Source organism: Oncorhynchus masou, chromosome 29 (assembly GCF_036934945.1).
Source record: "Oncorhynchus masou masou isolate Uvic2021 chromosome 29, UVic_Omas_1.1, whole genome shotgun sequence".
NCBI classification, from domain to species: Eukaryota; Metazoa; Chordata; class Actinopteri; order Salmoniformes; family Salmonidae; genus Oncorhynchus; species Oncorhynchus masou.
This window is the reverse complement of record NC_088240.1, coordinates 92379197-92402503: the sequence shown is the minus strand read 5'-3', so window position 1 is coordinate 92402503 and position 23307 is coordinate 92379197. Positions and strand designations below refer to the sequence as shown.

Here is a 23307-nt window from a genome sequence, read left to right as displayed (position 1 = left end):
AGAGAAAAGAGAGAGAGAGAAAAGGGGGAGGTAGAATACAAGAGGAGAAGGAACGAGAGAGAGAGAGAAAAGAGAGAGAGAGAAAAGGGGGAGATAGAATACAAAAGGAGAAGGAACGAGAGAGAGAGAGAAAAGAGAGAGAGAGAAAAGGGGGAGGTAGAATACAAGAGGAGAAGGAACGATAGAGAGAGAAAAGGGAGAGAGAGAGAAAAGAGAGAGAGAGAGAAAAGAGAATGAAAAAAGGGGGAGGTAGAATACAAGAGGAGAAGGAACGAGAGAGAGAGAGAAAAGGGGGAGATAGAATACAAGAGGAGAAGGAACGAGAGAGAGAGAGAAAAGAGAGAGAGAGAGGAAAGGGGGAGGTAGAATACAAGAGGAGAAGGAACGAGAGAGAGAGAGAAAAGAGAGAGAGAGAAAAGGGGGAGATAGAATACAAAAGGAGAAGGAACGAGAGAGAGAGAGAAAAGAGAGAGAGAGAAAAGGGGGAGGTAGAATACAAGAGGAGAAGGAACGATAGAGAGAGAAAAGGGAGAGGTAGAATACAAGAGGAGAAGGAACGAGAGAGAGAGAAAAGGGAGAGAGAGAGAAAAGAGAGAGAGAGAAAAGAGAATGAAAAAAGGGGGAGGTAGAATACAAGAGGAGAAGGAACGAGAGAGAGAGAAAAGAGAGAGAGAAAAGAGAGAGAGAAAAGAGAATGAAAAAAGGGGGAGGTAGAATACAAGAGGAGAAGGAACGAGAGAGAGAGAGAAAAGGGGGAGATAGAATACAAGATGAGAAGGAACGAGAGAGAGAGAGAAAAGAGAGAGAGAGAGGAAAGGGGGAGGTAGAATACAAGAGGAGAAGGAACGAGAGAGAGAGAGAAAAGAGAGAGAGAGAAAAGGGGAGGTAGAATACAAGAGGAGAAGGAACGAGAGAGAGAGAGAAAAGAGAGAGAGAGAAAAGGGGGAGATAGAATACAAAAGGAGAAGGAACGAGAGAGAGAGAGAAAAGAGAGAGAGAGAAAAGGGGGAGGTAGAATACAAGAGGAGAAGGAACGATAGAGAGAGAAAAGGGAGAGGTAGAATACAAGAGGAGAAGGAACGAGAGAGAGAGAAAAGGGAGAGAGAGAGAAAAGAGAGAGAGAGAAAAGAGAATGAAAAAAGGGGGAGGTAGAATACAAGAGGAGAAGGAACGAGAGAGAGAGAAAAGAGAGAGAGAGAAAAGAGAGAGAGAGAAAAGAGAATGAAAAAAGGGGGAGGTAGAATACAAGAGGAGAAGGAACGAGAGAGAGAGAAAAGAGAGAGAGAGAAAAGAGAATGAAAAAAGGGGGAGGTAGAATACAAGAGGAGAAGGAACGAGAGAGAGAGAGAAAAGGGCGAGAGAGAGAAAAGAGAGAGAGAAAAGAGAGAGAGAAAAGAGAGAATGAAAAAAGGGGGAGGTAGAATGCAAGAGGAGAAGGAATTAGAGAGAGAGAGAAAAGGGAGAGAGAGAGAAAAGAGAGAGAGAAAAGAGAGAAAGAGAAAAGGGGGTGTTATTACCTTGAGAATGTCTCCTTGTGCCAGTTGGAAAGTGCTTGCTGAGACGTTGATGCCCTTTCCCGTCTCCACCTGAATGCTGTAGACACACTCGTGGCTGTTGTCGTAGTTCAGTGGGTAGTTGGGCGACAACACAACTCCTTCGCTGTTGGAAACAGTTGAGCCGCACTCCGCTAGAGAACAAAGACACAGAGTGGAATAAAGTGACCCGAACGAGAGAATTCTCTTCCAACGTCCGTAATGTTTCCCTGTGACGGATATATTCAGTATATCATTACACTGAGCAAAAAGACGAGAGTTCAAATGCATTTACGAAAAAGCCTATTTCTAATCGCTGTAGTTTTCAAAGTCTGTTCCTTTCCTCACCATCATCATCAGTACTGTGAGAAAGTAGTCTAACATCACACGTTGGATAACAGATTGAGGACACTTCTGAAATCACTACAGCTTTCATTCCCAATATCATCATGACAGTCGAGTTACAGACTAGAAAGAAAGAGAGATACAGACTAGATATATACAGACTAGAGAGATGGAGAGATACAGACTAGATATATACAGACTAGATATATACAGACTAGAGAGATGGAGAGATACAGACGAGATATATACGGACTAGAGAGATACAAACAAGAGAGATACAGACTAGAGAGATGGAGAGATACAGACTAGATTGAAGCAGGATCGAGGACCCTGTCTGAGACCGTATACCTAGAGACTAGAGAGACTGAAGCAGGATCGAGGACCCTGACTGAGACCGTATACCTAGAGACTAGAGAGACTGAAGCAGGATCGAGGACCCTGTCTGAGACCGTATACCTAGAGACTAGAGAGACTGAAGCAGGATCGAGGACCCTGTCTGAGACCGTATGCCTAGAGACTAGAGAGACTGAAGCAGGATCGAGTACCCTGTCTGAGACCGTATACCTAGAGACTAGAGAGACTGAAGCAGGATCAAGGACCCTGTCTGAGACCGTATAACAAGAGACTAGAGAGACTGAAGCAGGATCGAGGACCCTGTCTGAGACTGTATACCTAGAGACTAGAGAGACTGAAGCAGCATCGAGGACCCTGTCTGAGACCGTATACCTAGAGACTAGAGAGACTGAAGCAGGATCGAGGACCCTGACTGAGACCGTATACCTAGAGACTAGAGAGACTAAAGCAGGATCGAGGACCCTGTCTGAGACCATATACCTAGAGACTAGAGAGACTGAAGCAGGATCAAGGACCCTGTCTGAGACCGTATACCTAGAGACTAGAGAGACTGAAGCAGGATCGAGGACCCTGTCTGAGACCATATACCTAGAGACTAGAGAGACTGAAGCAGGATCGAGGACCCTGTCTGAGACCGTATACCTAGAGACTGAAGCAGGATCGAGGACCCTGACTGAGACCGTATACCTAGAGACTAGAGAGACTGAAGCAGGATCGAGGACCCTGTCTGAGACCGTATACCTAGAGACTAGAGAGACTGAAGCAGGATCGAGGACCCTGTCTGAGACCATATACCTAGAGACTAGAGAGACTGAAGCAGGATCGAGGACCCTGTCTGAGACCGTATACCTAGAGACTAGAGAGACTGAAGCAGGAACGAGGACCCTGTCTGAGACCGTATACCTAGAGACTAGAGAGACTGAAGCAGGATCGAGGACCCTGACTGAGATCGTATACCTAGAGACTAAAGAGACTGAAGCAGGATCGAGGACCCTGTCTGAGACCGTATACCTAGAGACTAGAGAGACTGAAGCAGGATCGAGGACCCTGACTGAGACCGTATACCTAGAGACTAGAGAGACTGAAGCAGGATCGAGGACCCTGTCTGAGACCGTATACCTAGAGACTGAAGCAGGATCGAGGACCCTGACTGAGACCGTATACCTAGAGACTAGAGAGACTAAAGCAGGATCGAGGACCCTGTCTGAGACCGTATACCTAGAGACTAGAGAGACTGAAGCAGGATCGAGGACCCTGTCTGAGACCGTATACCTAGAGACTAGAGAGACTGAAGCAGGATCGAGGACCCTGACTGAGACCGTATACCTAGAGACTAGAGAGACTGAAGCAGGATCGAGGACCCTGTCTGAGACCGTATACCTAGAGACTAGAGAGACTGAAGCAGGATCGAGGACCCTGTCTGAGACCGTATACCTAGAGACTAGAGAGACTGAAGCAGGATCGAGGACCCTGTCTGAGACCGTATGCCTAGAGACTAGAGAGACTGAAGCAGGATCGAGGACCCTGTCTGAGACCGTATACCTAGAGACTAGAGAGACTGAAGCAGGATCGAGGACCCTGTCTGAGACCGTATACCTAGAGACTGAAGCAGGATCGAGGACCCTGACTGAGACCGTATACCTAGAAACTAGAGAGACTGAAGCAGGATCGAGGACCCTGACTGAGACCGTATACCTAGAGACTAGAGAGACTGAAGCAGGATCGAGGACCCTGTCTGAGACCGTATACCTAGAGACTAGAGAGACTGAAGCAGGATCGAGGACCCTGTCTGAGACCGTATACCTAGAGACTAGAGAGACTGAAGCAGGATCGAGGACCCTGTCTGAGACCGTATACCTAGAGACTAGAGAGACTGAAGCAGGATCGAGGACCCTGTCTGAGACCGTATACCTAGAGACTAGAGAGACTGAAGCAGGATCGAGGACCCTGTCTGAGACCGTATACCTAGAGACTAGAGAGACTGAAGCAGGATCGAGGACCCTGTCTGAGACCGTATACCTAGAGACTAGAGAGACTGAAGCAGGATCGAGGACCCTGTCTGAGACCGTATACCTAGAGACTAGAGAGACTGAAGCAGGATCGAGGACCCTGTCTGAGACCGTATACCTAGAGACTAGAGAGACTGAAGCAGGATCGATGACCCTGTCTGAGACCGTATACCTAGAGACTAGAGAGACTGAAGCAGGATCGAGGACCCTGTCTGAGACCGTATACCTAGAGACTGAAGCAGGATCGAGGACCCTGTCTGAGACCGTATACCTAGAGACTAGAGAGACTGAAGCAGGATCGAGGACCCTGTCTGAGACCGTATACCTAGAGACTGAAGCAGGATTGAGGACCCTGTCTGAGACCGTATACCTAGAGACTAGAGAGACTGAAGCAGGATCGAGGACCCTGTCTGAGACCGTATACCTAGAGACTAGAGAGACTGAAGCAGGATCGAGGACCCTGTCTGAGACCGTATACCTAGAGACTAGAGAGACTGAAGCAGGATCGAGGACCCTGTCTGAGACCGTATACCTAGAGACTGAAGCAGGATCGAGGACCCTGTCTGAGACCGTATACCTAGAGACTAGAGAGACTGAAGCAGGATCGAGGACCCTGTCTGAGACCGTATACCTAGAGACTAGAGAGACTGAAGCAGGATCGAGGACCCTGTCTGAGACCGTATACCTAGAGACTAGAGAGACTGAAGCAGGATCGAGGACCCTGTCTGAGACCGTATACCTAGAGACTAGAGAGACTGAAGCAGGATCGAGGACCCTGTCTGAGACCGTATACCTAGAGACTAGAGAGACTGAAGCAGGATCGAGGACCCTGTCTGAGACCGTATACCTAGAGACTGAAGCAGGATTGAGGACCCTGTCTGAGACCGTATGCCTAGAGACTAGAGAGACTGAAGCAGGATCGAGGACCCTGTCTGAGACCGTATACCTAGAGACTAGAGAGACTGAAGCAGGATCGAGGACCCTGTCTGAGACCGTATACCTAGAGACTAGAGAGACTGAAGCAGGATCGAGGACCCTGACTGAGACCGTATACCTAGAGACTAGAGAGACTGAAGCAGGATCGAGGACCCTGTCTGAGACCGTATACCTAGAGACTAGAGAGACTGAAGCAGGATCGAGGACCCTGTCTGAGACCGTATACCTAGAGACTAGAGAGACTGAAGCAGGATCGAGGACCCTGTCTGAGACCGTATACCTAGAGACTGAAGCAGGATCGAGGACCCTGACTGAGACCGTATACCTAGAAACTAGAGAGACTGAAGCAGGATCGAGGACCCTGACTGAGACCGTATACCTAGAGACTAGAGAGACTGAAGCAGGATCGAGGACCCTGTCTGAGACCGTATACCTAGAGACTAGAGAGACTGAAGCAGGATCGAGGACCCTGTCTGAGACCGTATACCTAGAGACTAGAGAGACTGAAGCAGGATCGAGGACCCTGTCTGAGACCGTATACCTAGAGACTAGAGAGACTGAAGCAGGATCGAGGACCCTGTCTGAGACCGTATACCTAGAGACTAGAGAGACTGAAGCAGGATCGAGGACCCTGTCTGAGACCGTATACCTAGAGACTAGAGAGACTGAAGCAGGATCGAGGACCCTGTCTGAGACCGTATACCTAGAGACTGAAGCAGGATCGAGGACCCTGTCTGAGACCGTATACCTAGAGACTAGAGAGACTGAAGCAGGATCGAGGACCCTGTCTGAGACCGTATACCTAGAGACTGAAGCAGGATTGAGGACCCTGTCTGAGACCGTATACCTAGAGACTAGAGAGACTGAAGCAGGATCGAGGACCCTGTCTGAGACCGTATACCTAGAGACTAGAGAGACTGAAGCAGGATCGAGGACCCTGTCTGAGACCGTATACCTAGAGACTAGAGAGACTGAAGCAGGATCGAGGACCCTGTCTGAGACCGTATACCTAGAGACTGAAGCAGGATCGAGGACCCTGTCTGAGACCGTATACCTAGAGACTAGAGAGACTGAAGCAGGATCGAGGACCCTGTCTGAGACCGTATACCTAGAGACTAGAGAGACTGAAGCAGGATCGAGGACCCTGTCTGAGACCGTATACCTAGAGACTAGAGAGACTGAAGCAGGATCGAGGACCCTGTCTGAGACCGTATACCTAGAGACTAGAGAGACTGAAGCAGGATCGAGGACCCTGTCTGAGACCGTATACCTAGAGACTAGAGAGACTGAAGCAGGATCGAGGACCCTGTCTGAGACCGTATACCTAGAGACTAGAGAGACTGAAGCAGGATCGAGGACCCTGTCTGAGACCGTATACCTAGAGACTAGAGAGACTGAAGCAGGATCGAGGACCCTGTCTGAGACCGTATACCTAGAGACTAGAGAGACTGAAGCAGGATCGAGGACCCTGTCTGAGACCGTATACCTAGAGACTAGAGAGACTGAAGCAGGATCGAGGACCCTGTCTGAGACCGTATACCTAGAGACTAGAGAGACTGAAGCAGGATCGATGACCCTGTCTGAGACCGTATACCTAGAGACTAGAGAGACTGAAGCAGGATCGAGGACCCTGTCTGAGACCGTATACCTAGAGACTAGAGAGACTGAAGCAGGATTGAGGACCCTGTCTGAGACCGTATACCTAGAGACTAGAGAGACTGAAGCAGGATCGAGGACCCTGTCTGAGACCGTACACCTAGAGACTAGAGAGACTGAAGCAGGATCGAGGACCCTTTCTGAGACCGTATACCTAGAGACTAGAGAGACTGAAGCAGGATCGAGGACCCTTTCTGAGACCGTATACCTAGAGACTAGAGAGACTGAAGCAGGATCGAGGACCCTGTCTGAGACCGTATACCTAGAGACTAGAGAGACTGAAGCAGGATCGAGGACCCTGACTGAGACCGTATACCTAGAGACTAGAGAGACTGAAGCAGGATCGAGGACCCTGTCTGAGACCGTATACCTAGAGACTGAAGCAGGATTGAGGACCCTGTCTGAGACCGTATACCTAGAGACTAGAGAGACTGAAGCAGGATCGAGGACCCTGTCTGAGACCGTATACCTAGAGACTAGAGAGACTGAAGCAGGATCGAGGACCCTGTCTGAGACCGTATACCTAGAGACTAGAGAGACTGAAGCAGGATCGAGGACCCTGTCTGAGACCGTATACCTAGAGACTAGAGAGACTGAAGCAGGATCGAGGACCCTGTCTGAGACCGTATACCTAGAGACTAGAGAGAAGCAGGATCGAGGACCCTGTCTGAGACCGATACCTAGAGACTAGAGAGACTGAAGCAGGATCGAGGACCCTGTCTGAGACCGTATACCTAGAGACTAGAGAGACTGAAGCAGGATCGAGGACCCTGTCTGAGACCGTATACCTAGAGACTAGAGAGACTGAAGCAGGATCGAGGACCCTGTCTGAGACCGTATACCTAGAGACTAGAGAGACTGAAGCAGGATCGAGGACCCTGACTGAGACCGTATACCTAGAGACTAGAGAGACTGAAGCAGGATCGAGGACCCTGTCTGAGACCGTATACCTAGAGACTAGAGAGACTGAAGCAGGATCGAGGACCCTGTCTGAGACCGTATACCTAGAGACTAGAGAGACTGAAGCAGGATCGAGGACCCTGTCTGAGACCGTATACCCCTAGAGAGACTAGAGAGACTGAAGCAGGATCGAGGACCCTGTCTGAGACCGTATACCTAGAGACTAGAGAGACTGAAGCAGGATCGAGGACCCTGTCTGAGACCGTATACCTAGAGACTAGAGAGACTGAAGCAGGATCGAGGACCCTGTCTGAGACCGTATACCTAGAGACTAGAGAGACTGAAGCAGGATCGAGGACCCTGTCTGAGACCGTATACCTAGAGACTAGAGAGACTGAAGCAGGATCGAGGACCCTGTCTGAGACCGTATACCTAGAGACTAGAGAGACTGAAGCAGGATCGAGGACCCTGTCTGAGACCGTATACCTAGAGACTAGAGAGACTGAAGCAGGATCGAGGACCCTGTCTGAGACCGTATACCTAGAGACTAGAGAGACTGAAGCAGGATCGAGGACCCTGTCTGAGACCGTATACCTAGAGACTAGAGAGACTGAAGCAGGATCGAGGACCCTGTCTGAGACCGTATACCTAGAGACTAGAGAGACTGAAGCAGGATCGAGGACCCTGTCTGAGACCGTATACCTAGAGACTAGAGAGACTGAAGCAGGATCGAGGACCCTGTCTGAGACCGTATACCTAGAGACTAGAGACTGAAGCAGGATCGAGGACCCTGTCTGAGACCGTATACCTAGAGACTAGAGAGACTGAAGCAGGATCGAGGACCCTGTCTGAGACCGTATACCTAGAGACTAGAGAGACTGAAGCAGGATCGAGGACCCTGTCTGAGACCGTATACCTAGAGACTAGAGAGACTGAAGCAGGATCGAGGACCCTGTCTGAGACCGTATACCTAGAGACTAGAGAGACTGAAGCAGGATCGAGGACCCTGTCTGAGACCGTATACCTAGAGACTAGAGAGACTGAAGCAGGATCGAGGACCCTGTCTGAGACCGTATACCTAGAGACTAGAGAGACTGAAGCAGGATCGAGGACCCTGTCTGAGACCGTATACCTAGAGACTAGAGAGACTGAAGCAGGATCGAGGACCCTGTCTGAGACCGTATACCTAGAGACTAGAGAGACTGAAGCAGGATCGAGGACCCTGTCTGAGACCGTATACCTAGAGACTAGAGAGACTGAAGCAGGATCGAGGACCCTGTCTGAGACCGTATACCTAGAGACTAGAGAGACTGAAGCAGGATCGAGGACCCTGTCTGAGACCGTATACCTAGAGACTAGAGAGACTGAAGCAGGATCGAGGACCCTGTCTGAGACCGTATACCTAGAGACTAGAGAGACTGAAGCAGGATCGAGGACCCTGTCTGAGACCGTATACCTAGAGACTAGAGAGACTGAAGCAGGATCGAGGACCCTGTCTGAGACCGTATACCTAGAGACTAGAGAGACTGAAGCAGGATCGAGGACCCTGTCTGAGACCGTATACCTAGAGACTAGAGAGACTGAAGCAGGATCGAGGACCCTGTCTGAGACCGTATACCTAGAGACTAGAGACTGAAGCAGGATCGAGGACCCTGTCTGAGACCGTATACCTAGAGACTAGAGAGACTGAAGCAGGAAGTCAGGATCGAGGACCCTGTCTGAGACCGTATACCTAGAGACTAGAGAGACTGAAGCAGGATCGAGGACCCTGTCTGAGACCGTATACCTAGAGACTAGAGAGACTGAAGCAGGATCGAGGACCCTGTCTGAGACCGTATACCTAGAGACTGAAGCAGGATCGAGGACCCTGTCTGAGACCGTATACCTAGAGACTAGAGGACTGAAGCAGGATCGAGGACCCTGTCTGAGACCGTATACCTAGAGACTAGAGAGACTGAAGCAGGATCGAGGACCCTGTCTGAGACCGTATACCTAGAGACTAGAGAGACTGAAGCAGGATCGAGGACCCTGTCTGAGACCGTATACCTAGAGACTAGAGAGACTGAAGCAGGATCGAGGACCCTGTCTGAGACCGTATACCTAGAGACTAGAGAGACTGAAGCAGGATCGAGGACCCTGTCTGAGACCGTATACCTAGAGACTAGAGAGACTGAAGCAGGATCGAGGACCCTGTCTGAGACCGTATACCTAGAGACTAGAGAGACTGAAGCAGGATCGAGGACCCTGTCTGAGACCGTATACCTAGAGACTAGAGAGACTGAAGCAGGATCGAGGACCCTGTCTGAGACCGTATACCTAGAGAGACTGAACCGAGGACCCTATGAGACCGTATACCTAGAGACTAGAGAGACTGAAGCAGGATCGAGGACCCTGTCTGAGACCGTATACCTAGAGACTAGAGAGACTGAAGCAGGATCGAGGACCCTGTCTGAGACCGTATACCTAGAGACTAGAGAGACTGAAGCAGGATCGAGGACCCTGTCTGAGACCGTATACCTAGAGACTAGAGAGACTGAAGCAGGATCGAGGACCCTGTCTGAGACCGTATACCTAGAGACTAGAGAGACTGAAGCAGGATCGAGGACCCTGTCTGAGACCGTATACCTAGAGACTAGAGAGACTGAAGCAGGATCGAGGACCCTGTCTGAGACCGTATACCTAGAGACTAGAGAGACTGAAGCAGGATCGAGGACCCTGTCTGAGACCGTATACCTAGAGACTAGAGAGACTGAAGCAGGATCGAGGACCCTGTCTGAGACCGTATACCTAGAGACTAGAGAGACTGAAGCAGGATCGAGGACCCTGTCTGAGACCGTATACCTAGAGACTAGAGAGACTGAAGCAGGATCGAGGACCCTGTCTGAGACCGTATACCTAGAGACTAGAGAGACTGAAGCAGGATCGAGGACCCTGTCTGAGACCGTATACCTAGAGACTAGAGAGACTGAAGCAGGATCGAGGACCCTGTCTGAGACCGTATACCTAGAGACTAGAGAGACTGAAGCAGGATCGAGGACCCTGTCTGAGACCGTATACCTAGAGACTAGAGAGACTGAAGCAGGATCGAGGACCCTGTCTGAGACCGTATACCTAGAGACTAGAGAGACTGAAGCAGGATCGAGGACCCTGTCTGAGACCGTATACCTAGAGACTAGAGAGACTGAAGCAGGATCGAGGACCCTGTCTGAGACCGTATACCTAGAGACTAGAGAGACTGAAGCAGGATCGAGGACCCTGTCTGAGACCGTATACCTAGAGACTAGAGAGACTGAAGCAGGATCGAGGACCCTGTCTGAGACCGTATACCTAGAGACTAGAGAGACTGAAGCAGGATCGAGGACCCTGTCTGAGACCGTATACCTAGAGACTAGAGAGACTGAAGCAGGATCGAGGACCCTGTCTGAGACCGTATACCTAGAGACTAGAGAGACTGAAGCAGGATCGAGGACCCTGTCTGAGACCGTATACCTAGAGACTAGAGAGACTGAAGCAGGATCGAGGACCCTGTCTGAGACCGTATACCTAGAGACTAGAGAGACTGAAGCAGGATCGAGGACCCTGTCTGAGACCGTATACCTAGAGACTAGAGAGACTGAAGCAGGATCGAGGACCCTGTCTGAGACCGTATACCTAGAGACTAGAGAGACTGAAGCAGGATCGAGGACCCTGTCTGAGACCGTATACCTAGAGACTAGAGAGACTGAAGCAGGATCGAGGACCCTGTCTGAGACCGTATACCTAGAGACTAGAGAGACTGAAGCAGGATCGAGGACCCTGTCTGAGACCGTATACCTAGAGACTAGAGAGACTGAAGCAGGATCGAGGACCCTGTCTGAGACCGTATACCTAGAGACTAGAGAGACTGAAGCAGGATCGAGGACCCTGTCTGAGACCGTATACCTAGAGAGACTGAAGCAGGATCGAGAGACTGAAGCAGGATCAGGAGGACCCTGTCTGAGACCGTATACCTAGAGACTAGAGAGACTGAAGCAGGATCGAGGACCCTGTCTGAGACCGTATACCTAGAGACTAGAGAGACTGAAGCAGGATCGAGGACCCTGTCTGAGACCGTATACCTAGAGACTAGAGAGACTGAAGCAGGATCGAGGACCCTGTCTGAGACCGTATACCTAGAGACTAGAGAGACTGAAGCAGGATCGAGGACCCTGTCTGAGACCGTATACCTAGAGACTAGAGAGACTGAAGCAGGATCGAGGACCCTGTCTGAGACCGTATACCTAGAGACTAGAGAGACTGAAGCAGGATCGAGGACCCTGTCTGAGACCGTATACCTAGAGACTAGAGAGACTGAAGCAGGATCGAGGACCCTGTCTGAGACCGTATACCTAGAGACTAGAGAGACTGAAGCAGGATCGAGGACCCTGTCTGAGACCGTATACCTAGAGACTAGAGAGACTGAAGCAGGATCGAGGACCCTGTCTGAGACCGTATACCTAGAGACTAGAGAGACTGAAGCAGGATCGAGGACCCTGTCTGAGACCGTATACCTAGAGACTAGAGAGACTGAAGCAGGATCGAGGACCCTGTCTGAGACCGTATACCTAGAGACTAGAGAGACTGAAGCAGGATCGAGGACCCTGTCTGAGACCGTATACCTAGAGACTAGAGAGACTGAAGCAGGATCGAGGACCCTGTCTGAGACCGTATACCTAGAGACTAGAGAGACTGAAGCAGGATCGAGGACCCTGTCTGAGACCGTATACCTAGAGACTAGAGAGACTGAAGCAGGATCGAGGACCCTGTCTGAGACCGTATACCTAGAGACTAGAGAGACTGAAGCAGGATCGAGGACCCTGTCTGAGACCGTATACCTAGAGACTAGAGAGACTGAAGCAGGATCGAGGACCCTGTCTGAGACCGTATACCTAGAGACTAGAGAGACTGAAGCAGGATCGAGGACCCTGTCTGAGACCGTATACCTAGAGACTAGAGAGACTGAAGCAGGATCGAGGACCCTGTCTGAGACCGTATACCTAGAGACTAGAGAGACTGAAGCAGGATCGAGGACCCTGTCTGAGACCGTATACCTAGAGACTAGAGAGACTGAAGCAGGATCGAGGACCCTGTCTGAGACCGTATACCTAGAGACTAGAGAGACTGAAGCAGGATCGAGGACCCTGTCTGAGACCGTATACCTAGAGACTAGAGAGACTGAAGCAGGATCGAGGACCCTGTCTGAGACCGTATACCTAGAGACTAGAGAGACTGAAGCAGGATCGAGGACCCTGTCTGAGACCGTATACCTAGAGACTAGAGAGACTGAAGCAGGATCGAGGACCCTGTCTGAGACCGTATACCTAGAGACTAGAGAGACTGAAGCAGGATCGAGGACCCTGTCTGAGACCGTATACCTAGAGACTAGAGAGACTGAAGCAGGATCGAGGACCCTGTCTGAGACCGTATACCTAGAGACTAGAGAGACTGAAGCAGGATCGAGGACCCTGTCTGAGACCGTATACCTAGAGACTAGAGAGACTGAAGCAGGATCGAGGACCCTGTCTGAGACCGTATACCTAGAGACTAGAGAGACTGAAGCAGGATCGAGGACCCTGTCTGAGACCGTATACCTAGAGACTAGAGAGACTGAAGCAGGATCGAGGACCCTGTCTGAGACCGTATACCTAGAGACTAGAGAGACTGAAGCAGGATCGAGGACCCTGTCTGAGACCGTATACCTAGAGACTAGAGAGACTGAAGCAGGATCGAGGACCCTGTCTGAGACCGTATACCTAGAGACTAGAGAGACTGAAGCAGGATCGAGGACCCTGTCTGAGACCGTATACCTAGAGACTAGAGAGACTGAAGCAGATCGAGGACCCGTATACCAGAGACTAGAGAGATCGAGGACCCTGTCTGAGACCGTATACCTAGAGACTAGAGAGACTGAAGCAGGATCGAGGACCCTGTCTGAGACCGTATACCTAGAGACTAGAGAGACTGAAGCAGGATCGAGGACCCTGACTGAGACCGTATACCTAGAGACTAGAGAGACTGAAGCAGGGTCGAGGACCCTGTCTGAGACCGTATACCTAGAGACTAGAGAGACTGAAGCAGGATCGAGGACCCTGTCTGAGACCGTATACCTAGAGACTAGAGAGACTGAAGCAGGATCGAGGACCCTGTCTGAGACCGTATACCTAGAGACTAGAGAGACTGAAGCAGGATCGAGGACCCTGTCTGAGACCGTATACCTAGATCGAGACTGAAGCAGGATCGAGGACCCTGTCTGAGACCGTATACCTAGAGACTAGAGAGACTGAAGCAGGATCGAGGACCCTGTCTGAGACCGTATACCTAGAGACTAGAGAGACTGAAGCAGGATCGAGGACCCTGTCTGAGACCGTATACCTAGAGACTAGAGAGACTGAAGCAGGATCGAGGACCCTGTCTGAGACCGTATACCTAGAGACTAGAGAGACTGAAGCAGGATCGAGGACCCTGTCTGAGACCGTATACCTAGAGACTAGAGAGACTGAAGCAGGATCGAGGACCCTGTCTGAGACCGTATACCTAGAGACTAGAGAGACTGAAGCAGGATCGAGGACCCTGTCTGAGACCGTATACCTAGAGACTAGAGAGACTGAAGCAGGATCGAGGACCCTGTCTGAGACCGTATACCTAGAGACTAGAGAGACTGAAGCAGGATCGAGGACCCTGTCTGAGACCGTATACCTAGAGCCGTATACAGAATACAGTATCTACCCATTTCCTCCTGTTGTCCGCCTTCTCCTCTGCTCTAAATAGATACTTGTTTAATACATTGTCCTATGCACAGTCCACACAGAGCCAATAAGCAAATGAAATCAGCTGACCACGTACCCACACACCTTGGCAGAGGGGCACTCCACATGCGGCGACCTCCTCCCAGGCACCAGATCTCCCTCGCCCCCTTTAGGCGATAGCCGGTATTGCAGGAGAACACCAGCGAGTCCCCGATGCCAAAGCTGATGCCCGTGTGCCAGCCAAACCTGGGGGTCCCGGGGTCCTCACACGGCTCCAGATTATACTCTACAAAGGGAAGAAGAAGAAACACAGGGTCTCTTTCCAAAAGTCATCTTTTCCTGAATTGATTATGTCCTCTCTCCTTGCATTCCTTCTCAAAACACCTTGGAGAAGAAATATCTGAGGTGAGGGACTATGGATGTTCTCCTCCCAATGCAGTTCTGGGGGTCCCGAGGAGAGAGGAAGCCAGGGAAAGATTAATTAAGAAAGAGGGGAAGTCATTGTGGGGTAATAACAAGGGAACCACATGGTGAAAGGGAAGGGAAGGAGAGGAAAGGAGAGGAAAGGAAAGGAAAGGAAAGAAATGGAAAGGAAAGGAAAGGAATGGAAAGGAAATGAATGGAATGGAAATGAAAGGAAAGGAGAGGAGAGGAGAGGAGAGGAGTGGAAAGGAAAGGAATGGAAAAGAAAGGAATGGAAAGGAAAGGAAAGGAATGGAAAGGAAAGGAATGGAAAGGAAAGGAAAGGAATGGAAAGGAAAGGAAAAGAAATGAATGGAAAGGAAAGGAAATGAAAGGAAAGGAAAGGAGAGGAAAGGAAAGGAAAGGAGAGGAGAGGAGAGGAAAGGAAAGGAAAGGAGAGGAAAGGAAAGGAAATGAATGGAATGGAAATGAAAGGAAAGGAAAGGAAATGAATGGAAAGGAAAGGAAATGAAAGGAAAGGAAAGGAAAGGAGAGGAAAGGAAAGGAAAGGAGAGGAGAGGAGAGGAAAGGAAAGGAAAGGAGAGGAAAGGAAAGGAAAGGAAATGAATGGAATGGAAATGAAAGGAAAGGAGAGGAGAGGAAAGGAAATGAAAGGAAAGGAATGGAAAGGAAAGGAAAGGAAAGGAAATTAAATTAATAGAAAGGAAAGGAAAGGAATGGAAAGGAAAGGAAAGGAATGGAAAGGAAAGGAAAAGAAATGAATGGAAAGGAAAGGAAAGGAGAGGAAAGGAAAGGAAAGGAGAGGAAAGGAAAGGAAAGGAAATGAATGGAATGGAAATGAAAGGAAAGGAGAGGAGAGGAAAGGAAAGGAAATTAAATTAATAGAAAGGAAAGGAAAGGAATGGAAAGGAAAGGAAAGGAATGGAAAGGAAAGGAAAGGAGAAGGGAAGGGAAGGGAAGGGAAGGGAGGGGAAGGGAAGGAATGGAAAAGAGAGGAGAGGAGAGGGGAAGGGAAGGGAAGGGAAGGGAAGGAAAGGGAAGGGAAGGGAGGGGAAGGGAAGGGAGGGGAAGGGAAAGAGAAGGGGAGGGGAGGGGAGGGGAGGGGAGGGGAGGGGGAGGGAAGGGAAGGGAAGGGAAGGGAAGGGAAGGGAAGGGAAGGGAAGGGAAGGGAAGGGAAGGGAAGGGGAGGGAGAGGAGAGGAGAGGAGAGGAGAGGAGAGGAGAGGAGAGGAGAGGAGAGGAGAGGAGAGGAGAGGGGAACCCGTAAGGACATCACTCTTTCAACTCCGCTGAACATGAAAAAAAAAAGATCTGACGCTGGTCGCTACATCACCCAACCAGTCAATCTAATCAAAGGTTAACAAAAGGTAGTGTGTAGAATTATAAGCAGGACAATCTATAGATGATAATTATAGTATGCACACAGAACAGACTCTTGGGGAAGACCATGAATAGTCATGAGTTGCTGCACCAAGTTACGCTTCCCTCCGATGAGCATGAGGCAAACATTTAGCCAGGCTGTTTCAATAGCAGAAGTCTCATTAACTCTGATAGAGAAGAAGTTAGTAACCTCTAGTCTGTATCTCTCTAGTCTGTATCTCTCTAGTCTGTATCTCTCTAGTCTGTATCTCTCTAGTCTGTAACTCTCTAGTCTGTATCTCTCTAGTCTGTATCTCTCTAGTCTGTAACTCTCTAGTCTGTATCTCTCTAGTCTGTAACTCTCTAGTCTGTATCTCTCTAGTCTGTATCTCTCTAGTCTGTAACTCTCTAGTCTGTATCTCTCTATCTCTCTATCTCTCTCTTCTGTATCGCTCTACTCTCTATCTCTCCAGTCTGTAACTCTCTAGTCTGTATCTCTCTAGTCTGTACCTCTCTAGTCTGTATCTCTCTAGTCTGTATCTCTCTAGTCTGTATCTCTCTAGTCTGTATCTCTCTAGTCTGTATCTCTCTAGTCTGTATCTCTCTAGTCTGTATCTCTCTAGTCTGTATATAAATAGTATGTATCTCTCTAGTCTGTATCTCTCTAGTCTGTATATAAATAGTATCTCTCTAGTCTGTATCTCTCTCTAGTCTGTATCTCTCTAGTCTGTATCTCTCTAGTCTGTATCTCTCTAGTCTGTATATAAATAGTATGTATCTCTCTAGTCTGTATCTCTCTAGTCTGTATCTCTCTAGTCTGTATATAAATAGTATGTATCTCTCTATCTCTCTCATCTGTATCTCTCATGTCTGTAACTCTCTAGTCTGTAACTCTCTAGTCTGTATATAAATAGTATGTATCTCTCTATCTCTCTCGTCTGTATCTTTCATGTCTGTAACTCTCTAGTCTGTAACTCTCTAGTCTGTATATAAATAGTATGTATCTCTCTATCTCTCTCGTCTGTATCTCTCTACTCTCTATCTCTCCAGTCTGTAACTCTCTATCTCTCTTGTCTATATCTCTCTATCTCTCTTGTCTGTATCTCTCTAGTCTCTATCTCTCTACTCTATCTCTCCAGTCTGTAACTCTCTATCTCTCTAGTCTGTATCTCGCTATCTCTCTAGTATGCATCCCTCGGCCTGTATCTCTATATCTCTCAGGTCTCTATCACTCTAGTCTCTATTTGTCTAGTCTGTATCTCTTTATCGCTATCTTTATAGTCTGTATCTCTCTAGTCTCATTAACTCTGATAGGACAGAAGTTATTCCCATTAACTCTGATAGGACAGAAGTTAGTCCCATTAACTCTGACAGGACAGAAGTTAGTCCCATTAACTCTGATAGGACAGAAGTTAGTCCCATTAACTCTGATAGGACAGAAGTTAGTCCCATTAACTCTGATAGGACAGAAGTTAGTCCCATTAACTCTGATAGGACAGAGGTTAGTCCCATTAACTCTGATAGGACAGAAGTTAGTCCCATTAACTCTGATAGGACAGAAGTTAGTCCCATTAACTCTGATAGGACAGAAGTTAGTCCCATTAACTCTGATAGGACAGAAGTTAGTCCCATTAACTCTGATAGGACAGAAGTTAGTCCCATTAACTCTGATAGGACAGAAGTTAGTCCCATTAACTCTGATAGGACAGAAGTTAGTCCCATTAACTCTGATAGGACAGAAGTTAGTCCCATTAACTCTGATAGGACAGAAGTTAGTCCCATTAACTCTGATAGGACAGAAGTTAGTCCCATTAACTCAGATAGGACAGAAGTTAGTCCCATTAACTCTGATAGGACAGAAGTTAGTCCCATTAACTCTGATAGGACAGAAGTTAGTCCCATTAACTCTGATAGGACAGAAGTTAGTCCCATTAACTCTGATAGGACAGAAGTTAGTCCCATTAACTCAGATAGGACAGAAGTTAGTCCCATTAACTCTGATAGGACAGAAGTTAGTCCCATTAACTCTGATAGGACAGAAGTTAGTCCCATTAACTCTGATAGGACAGAAGTTAGTCCCATTAACTCTGATAGGACAGAAGTTAGTCCCATTAACTCTGATAGGACAGAAGTTAGTCCCATTAACTCTGATAGGACAGAAGTTAGTCCCATTAACTCTGATAGGACAGAAGTTAGTCCCATTAACTCTGATAGGACAGAAGTTAGTCCCATTAACTCTGATAGGACAGAAGTTAGTCCCATTAACTCTGATAGGACAGAAGTTAGTCCCATTAACTCTGATAGGACAGAAGTTAGTCCCATTAACTCTGATAGGACAGAAGTTAGTCCCATTAACTCTGATAGGACAGAAGTTAGTCCCATTAACTCTGATAGGTCAGAAGTTAGTCCCATTAACTCAGATAGGACAGAAGTTAGTCCCATTAACTCTGATAGGACAGAAGTTAGTCCCATTAACTCTGATAGGACAGAAGTTAGTCCCATTAACTCTGACAGACCAACAGACAGACTACAGTCCTCTCCTCAGGATATTCCCCAGGACAGCCCCCCTATTCCCTATGTAGTGCACTACTTTTGAGCAGAGCCCTATGGGCCGTGAGGTAGTGTACTACATAGGGAATAGGGTGCCATTTGGGTCAACAGCAGTCCTCTCCTCAGGATGTTCGCCTGGACAGCCTTCATGATGGGTGCATCCCAATTTACCCTGTTCCCTACCCACTGGGCACAGACAACAATTCAACATCTGGACACTGGTCTAATGTAGTGGACCACTTCTCCTATTGACCCTGGTCTAATGTAGTGGACCACTTATCCTATTGACCCTGGTCTAATGTAGTGGACCACATCCCCTATTGACCCTGGTCTAATGTAGTGGACCACATCCCCTATTGACCCTGGTCTAATGTAGTGAACCACATCCCCTATTGACCCTGGTCTAATGTAGTGGACCACATCCCCTATTGACCCTGGTCTAATGTAGTGGACCACATCCCCTATTGACCCTGGTCTAATGTAGTGGACCACATCTCCTATTGACCATGGTCTAATGTAGTGGACCACTTCCCCTATTGACCCTGGTCTAATGTAGTGGACCACTTCCCATATTGACTCTGGTCTAATGTAGTGGACCACATCCCCTATTGACCCTGGTCTAATGTAGTGGATCACATCTCCTATTGACCCTGGTCTAATGTAGTGGACCACTTATCCTATTGACCCTGGTCTAATGTAGTGGACCACATCCCCTATTGACCCTGGTCTAATGTAGTGGATCACATCTCCTATTGACCCTGGTCTAATGTAGTGGACCACATCCCCTATTGACCCTGGTCTAATGTAGTGGACCACATCCCCTATTGGTCTAATGTAGTGGACCACATCCCCTATTGACCCTGGTCTAATGTAGTGGACCAGATCCCCTATTGACCCTGGTCTAATGTAGTGGACCACTTCTCCTATTGACCCTGGTCTAATGTAGTGGACCACATCCCCTATTGACCCTGGTCTAATGTAGTGGACCACTTCCCCTATTGACCCTGGTCTAATGTAGTGGACCACATCCCCTATTGACCCTGGTCTAAAGTAGTGGACCAGATCCCCTATTGACCCTGGTCTAATGTAGTGGACCACATCCCCTATTGACCCTGGTCTAATGTAGTGGACCACATCCCCTATTGACCCTGGTCTAATGTAGTGGACCACATCCCCTATTGACCCTGGTCTAATGTAGTGGACCACATCCCCTATTGACCCTGGTCTAATGTAGTGGACCACATCCCCTATTGACCCTGGTCTAATGTAGTGGACCACTTCCCCTATTGACCCTGGTCTAATGTAGTGGACCACATCCCCTATTGACCCTGGTCTAATGTAGTGGACCACATCCCCTATTGACCCTGGTCTAATGTAGTGGACCACATCCCCTATTGGTCTAATGTAGTGGACCACATCCCCTATTGACCCTGGTCTAATGTAGTGGACCACATCCCCTATTGACCCTGGTCTAATGTAGTGGACCACATCCCCTATTGACCCTGGTCTAATGTAGTGGACCAGATCCCCTATTGACCCTGGTCTAATGTAGTGGACCACATCCCCTATTGACCCTGGTCTAATGTAGTGGACCACATCTCCTATTGACCCTGGTCTAATGTAGTGGATCACATCCCCTATTGACCCTGGTCTAATGTAGTGGACCACATCTCCTATTGACCCTGGTCTAATGTAGTGGACCACATCCCCTATTGACCCTGGTCTAATGTAGTGGACCACATCCCCTATTGACCCTGGTCTAATGTAGTGGACCACATCCCCTATTGACCCTGGTCTAATGTAGTGGACCACATCCCCTATTGACCCTGGTCTAATGTAGTGAACCACATCCCCTATTGACCCTGGTCTAATGTAGTGGACCACATCCCCTATTGACCCTGGTCTAATGTAGTGGACCACATCCCCTATTGACCCTGGTCTAATGTAGTGGACCACATCCCCTATTGACACTGGTCTAATGTAGTGGACCAGTTCTCCTATTGACCCTGGTCTAATGTAGTGGACCACTTCTCCTATTGACCCTGGTCTAATGTAGTGGACCACTTCCCCTATTGACCCTGGTCTAATGTAGTGGACCACATCCCCTATTGACCCTGGTCTAATGTAGTGGACCACATCCCCTATTGACCCTGGTCTAATGTAGTGGACCACATCCCCTATTGACCCTGGTCTAATGTAGTGGACCACTTATCCTATTCACCCTGGTCTAATGTAGTGGACCACATCTCCTATTGACCCTGGTCTAATGTAGTGGACCACATCCCCTATTGACCCTGGTCTAATGTAGTGGATCACATCCCCTATTGACCCTGGTCTAATGTAGTGGATCACATCTCCTATTGACCCTGGTCTAATGTAGTGGACCACATCCCCTATTGACCCTGGTCTAATGTAGTGGACCACATCCCCTATTGACCCTGGTCTAATGTAGTGGACCACTTATCCTATTCACCCTGGTCTAATGTAGTGGACCACTTCCCCTATTGACCCTGGTCTAATGTAGTGGACCAGTTCTCCTATTGACCCTGGTCTAATGTAGTGGACCACTTATCCTATTCACCCTGGTCTAATGTAGTGGACCACATCCCCTATTGACCCTGGTCTAATGTAGTGGACCAGTTCTCCTATTGACCCTGGTCTAATGTAGTGGACCACTTATCCTATTCACCCTGGTCTAATGTAGTGGACCACATCCCCTATTGACCCTGGTCTAATGTAGTGGACCACATCTCCTATTGACCCTGGTCTAATGTAGTGGGCCACATCCCCTATTGACCCTGGTCTAATGTAGTGGACCCCTTCTCCTATTGACCCTGGTCTAATGTAGTGGACCACATCTCCTATTGACCCTGGTCTAATGTAGTGGACCACATCCCCTATTGACCCTGGTCTAATGTAGTGGACCAGTTCTCCTATTGACCCTGGTCTAATGTAGTGGACCACTTCTCCTATTGACCCTGGTCTAATGTAGTGGACCACTTCCCCTATTGACCCTGGTCTAATGTAGTGGACCACATCCCCTATTGACCCTGGTCTAATGTAGTGGACCACATCTCCTATTGACCCTGGTCTAATGTAGTGGACCACATCTCCTATTGACCCTGGTCTAATGTAGTGGACCACATCCCCTATTGACCCTGGTCTAATGTAGTGGACCACTTCCCCTATTGACCCTGGTCTAATCTAGTGGACCACATCCCCTATTGACCCTGGTCTAATGTAGTGGACCACTTCCCCTATTGACCCTGGTCTAATGTAGTGGACCACATCTCCTATTGACCCTGGTCTAATGTAGTGGACCACATCTCCTATTGACCCTGGTCTAATGTAGTGGACCACATCCCCTATTGACCCTGGTCTAATGTAGTGGACCACATCCCTTATTGACCCTGGTCTAATGTAGTGGACCACATCCCCTATTGACCCTGGACTAATGTAGTGGACCACTTCCCCTATTGACCCTGGTCTAATGTAGTGGACCACATCCCCTATTGACCCTGGTCTAATGTAGTGGACCACATCCCCTATTGACCCTGGTCTAATGTAGTGGACCACATATGGAACAAGGTGCCACTTGGGATGCAGCCCAACTCTGAAAGACTCCTTGTACTTGACCTTGGTTTACAATATTGATCCATCCTGAATCATCAGTCTCAGAGCTTCAGTCCACCCTTAAGCCTGCTCCAGCCCTCACTGATAAATGGCTCTCCTTATAGTACATGTTCCTCTGTGTGCTTTACCAAGATCTTAACACGTCTGATCACATCACTGAATGAATGTAGGAACTCTCAATCGCTCTCTCTCTGTCCCTCTCCCTTCCCCCAATCTCTCTCTCTCTCTCTCTCTCTCTCTCTCTCTCTCTGTCTCTCTCCCTTCCCCCAATCTCTCTCTCTCTCTATCTCTCTCTCTCTCTATCTCTCTCTCTGTCTCTCTCCCTTCCCCCAATCTCTCTCTCTCTGTCTCTCTCTCTCTCTCTTTCCCTCTCTTTCCCTCCCTCCCTCCCTCCCTTCCCCCAATCTCTCTGTCTCTCTCTGTCTCTCTCTGTCTCTCTCCCTCTCTTTCCCTCTCTTCCCTCCCTCCCCCCTCCCTCCCTCCCTCCCTCCCTTCCTCCCTATATATCTCTCCTCTGTTACCTGAGAAAGAGATGTTGAATCCTTGAAAGGAAATAGAGAAGTCAGAGATGAAGCGAAGCTGAGCCCTGTAGTTCCCGTAGAGGCCTGCGTTGATGGGCGCCGGGCGCTCGGAGCCGGTGAGGCGAGCTAAAGGCAGGACGAAGCTGCCGTTCTCGGTGATCAGGAGGTAGTCATGGTGATCTTCCAAGTGGAAGGAATGGAACATGAACTGGACCCCTGAACAGAGCAGAACGGAGAGAAGAAGATAAATCAGATCATCAAATTTTTGGGGGGATTATGGGTATTAGCTCAAATGTTACAACTGGGACTTCTCAAGTAATGAAAGA

At 48.7% G+C, this 23307-nt stretch overlaps 1 protein-coding gene across 1 annotated transcript in view; it reads right to left on the bottom strand.

Annotated features, from left to right (window-relative positions):
- The window catches only part of LOC135519841 (CUB and sushi domain-containing protein 3-like), a 105378-nt gene extending 82323 nt beyond the window's left edge, over positions 1 to 23055 (bottom strand). Inside the window, exons 1-3 of the mRNA XM_064945047.1 lie at positions 22982 to 23055; positions 14594 to 14782; positions 1518 to 1687 (exon numbers count right to left, since the gene is read on the bottom strand). Of these exons, the coding sequence (XP_064801119.1) occupies positions 1518 to 1687; positions 14594 to 14624 (201 nt within the window). The 5' untranslated portion in view covers positions 14625 to 14782; positions 22982 to 23055. The remainder of the gene's footprint in view (positions 1 to 1517; positions 1688 to 14593; positions 14783 to 22981) is intronic.
- Positions 23056 to 23307: the final 252 nt, after the last annotated feature.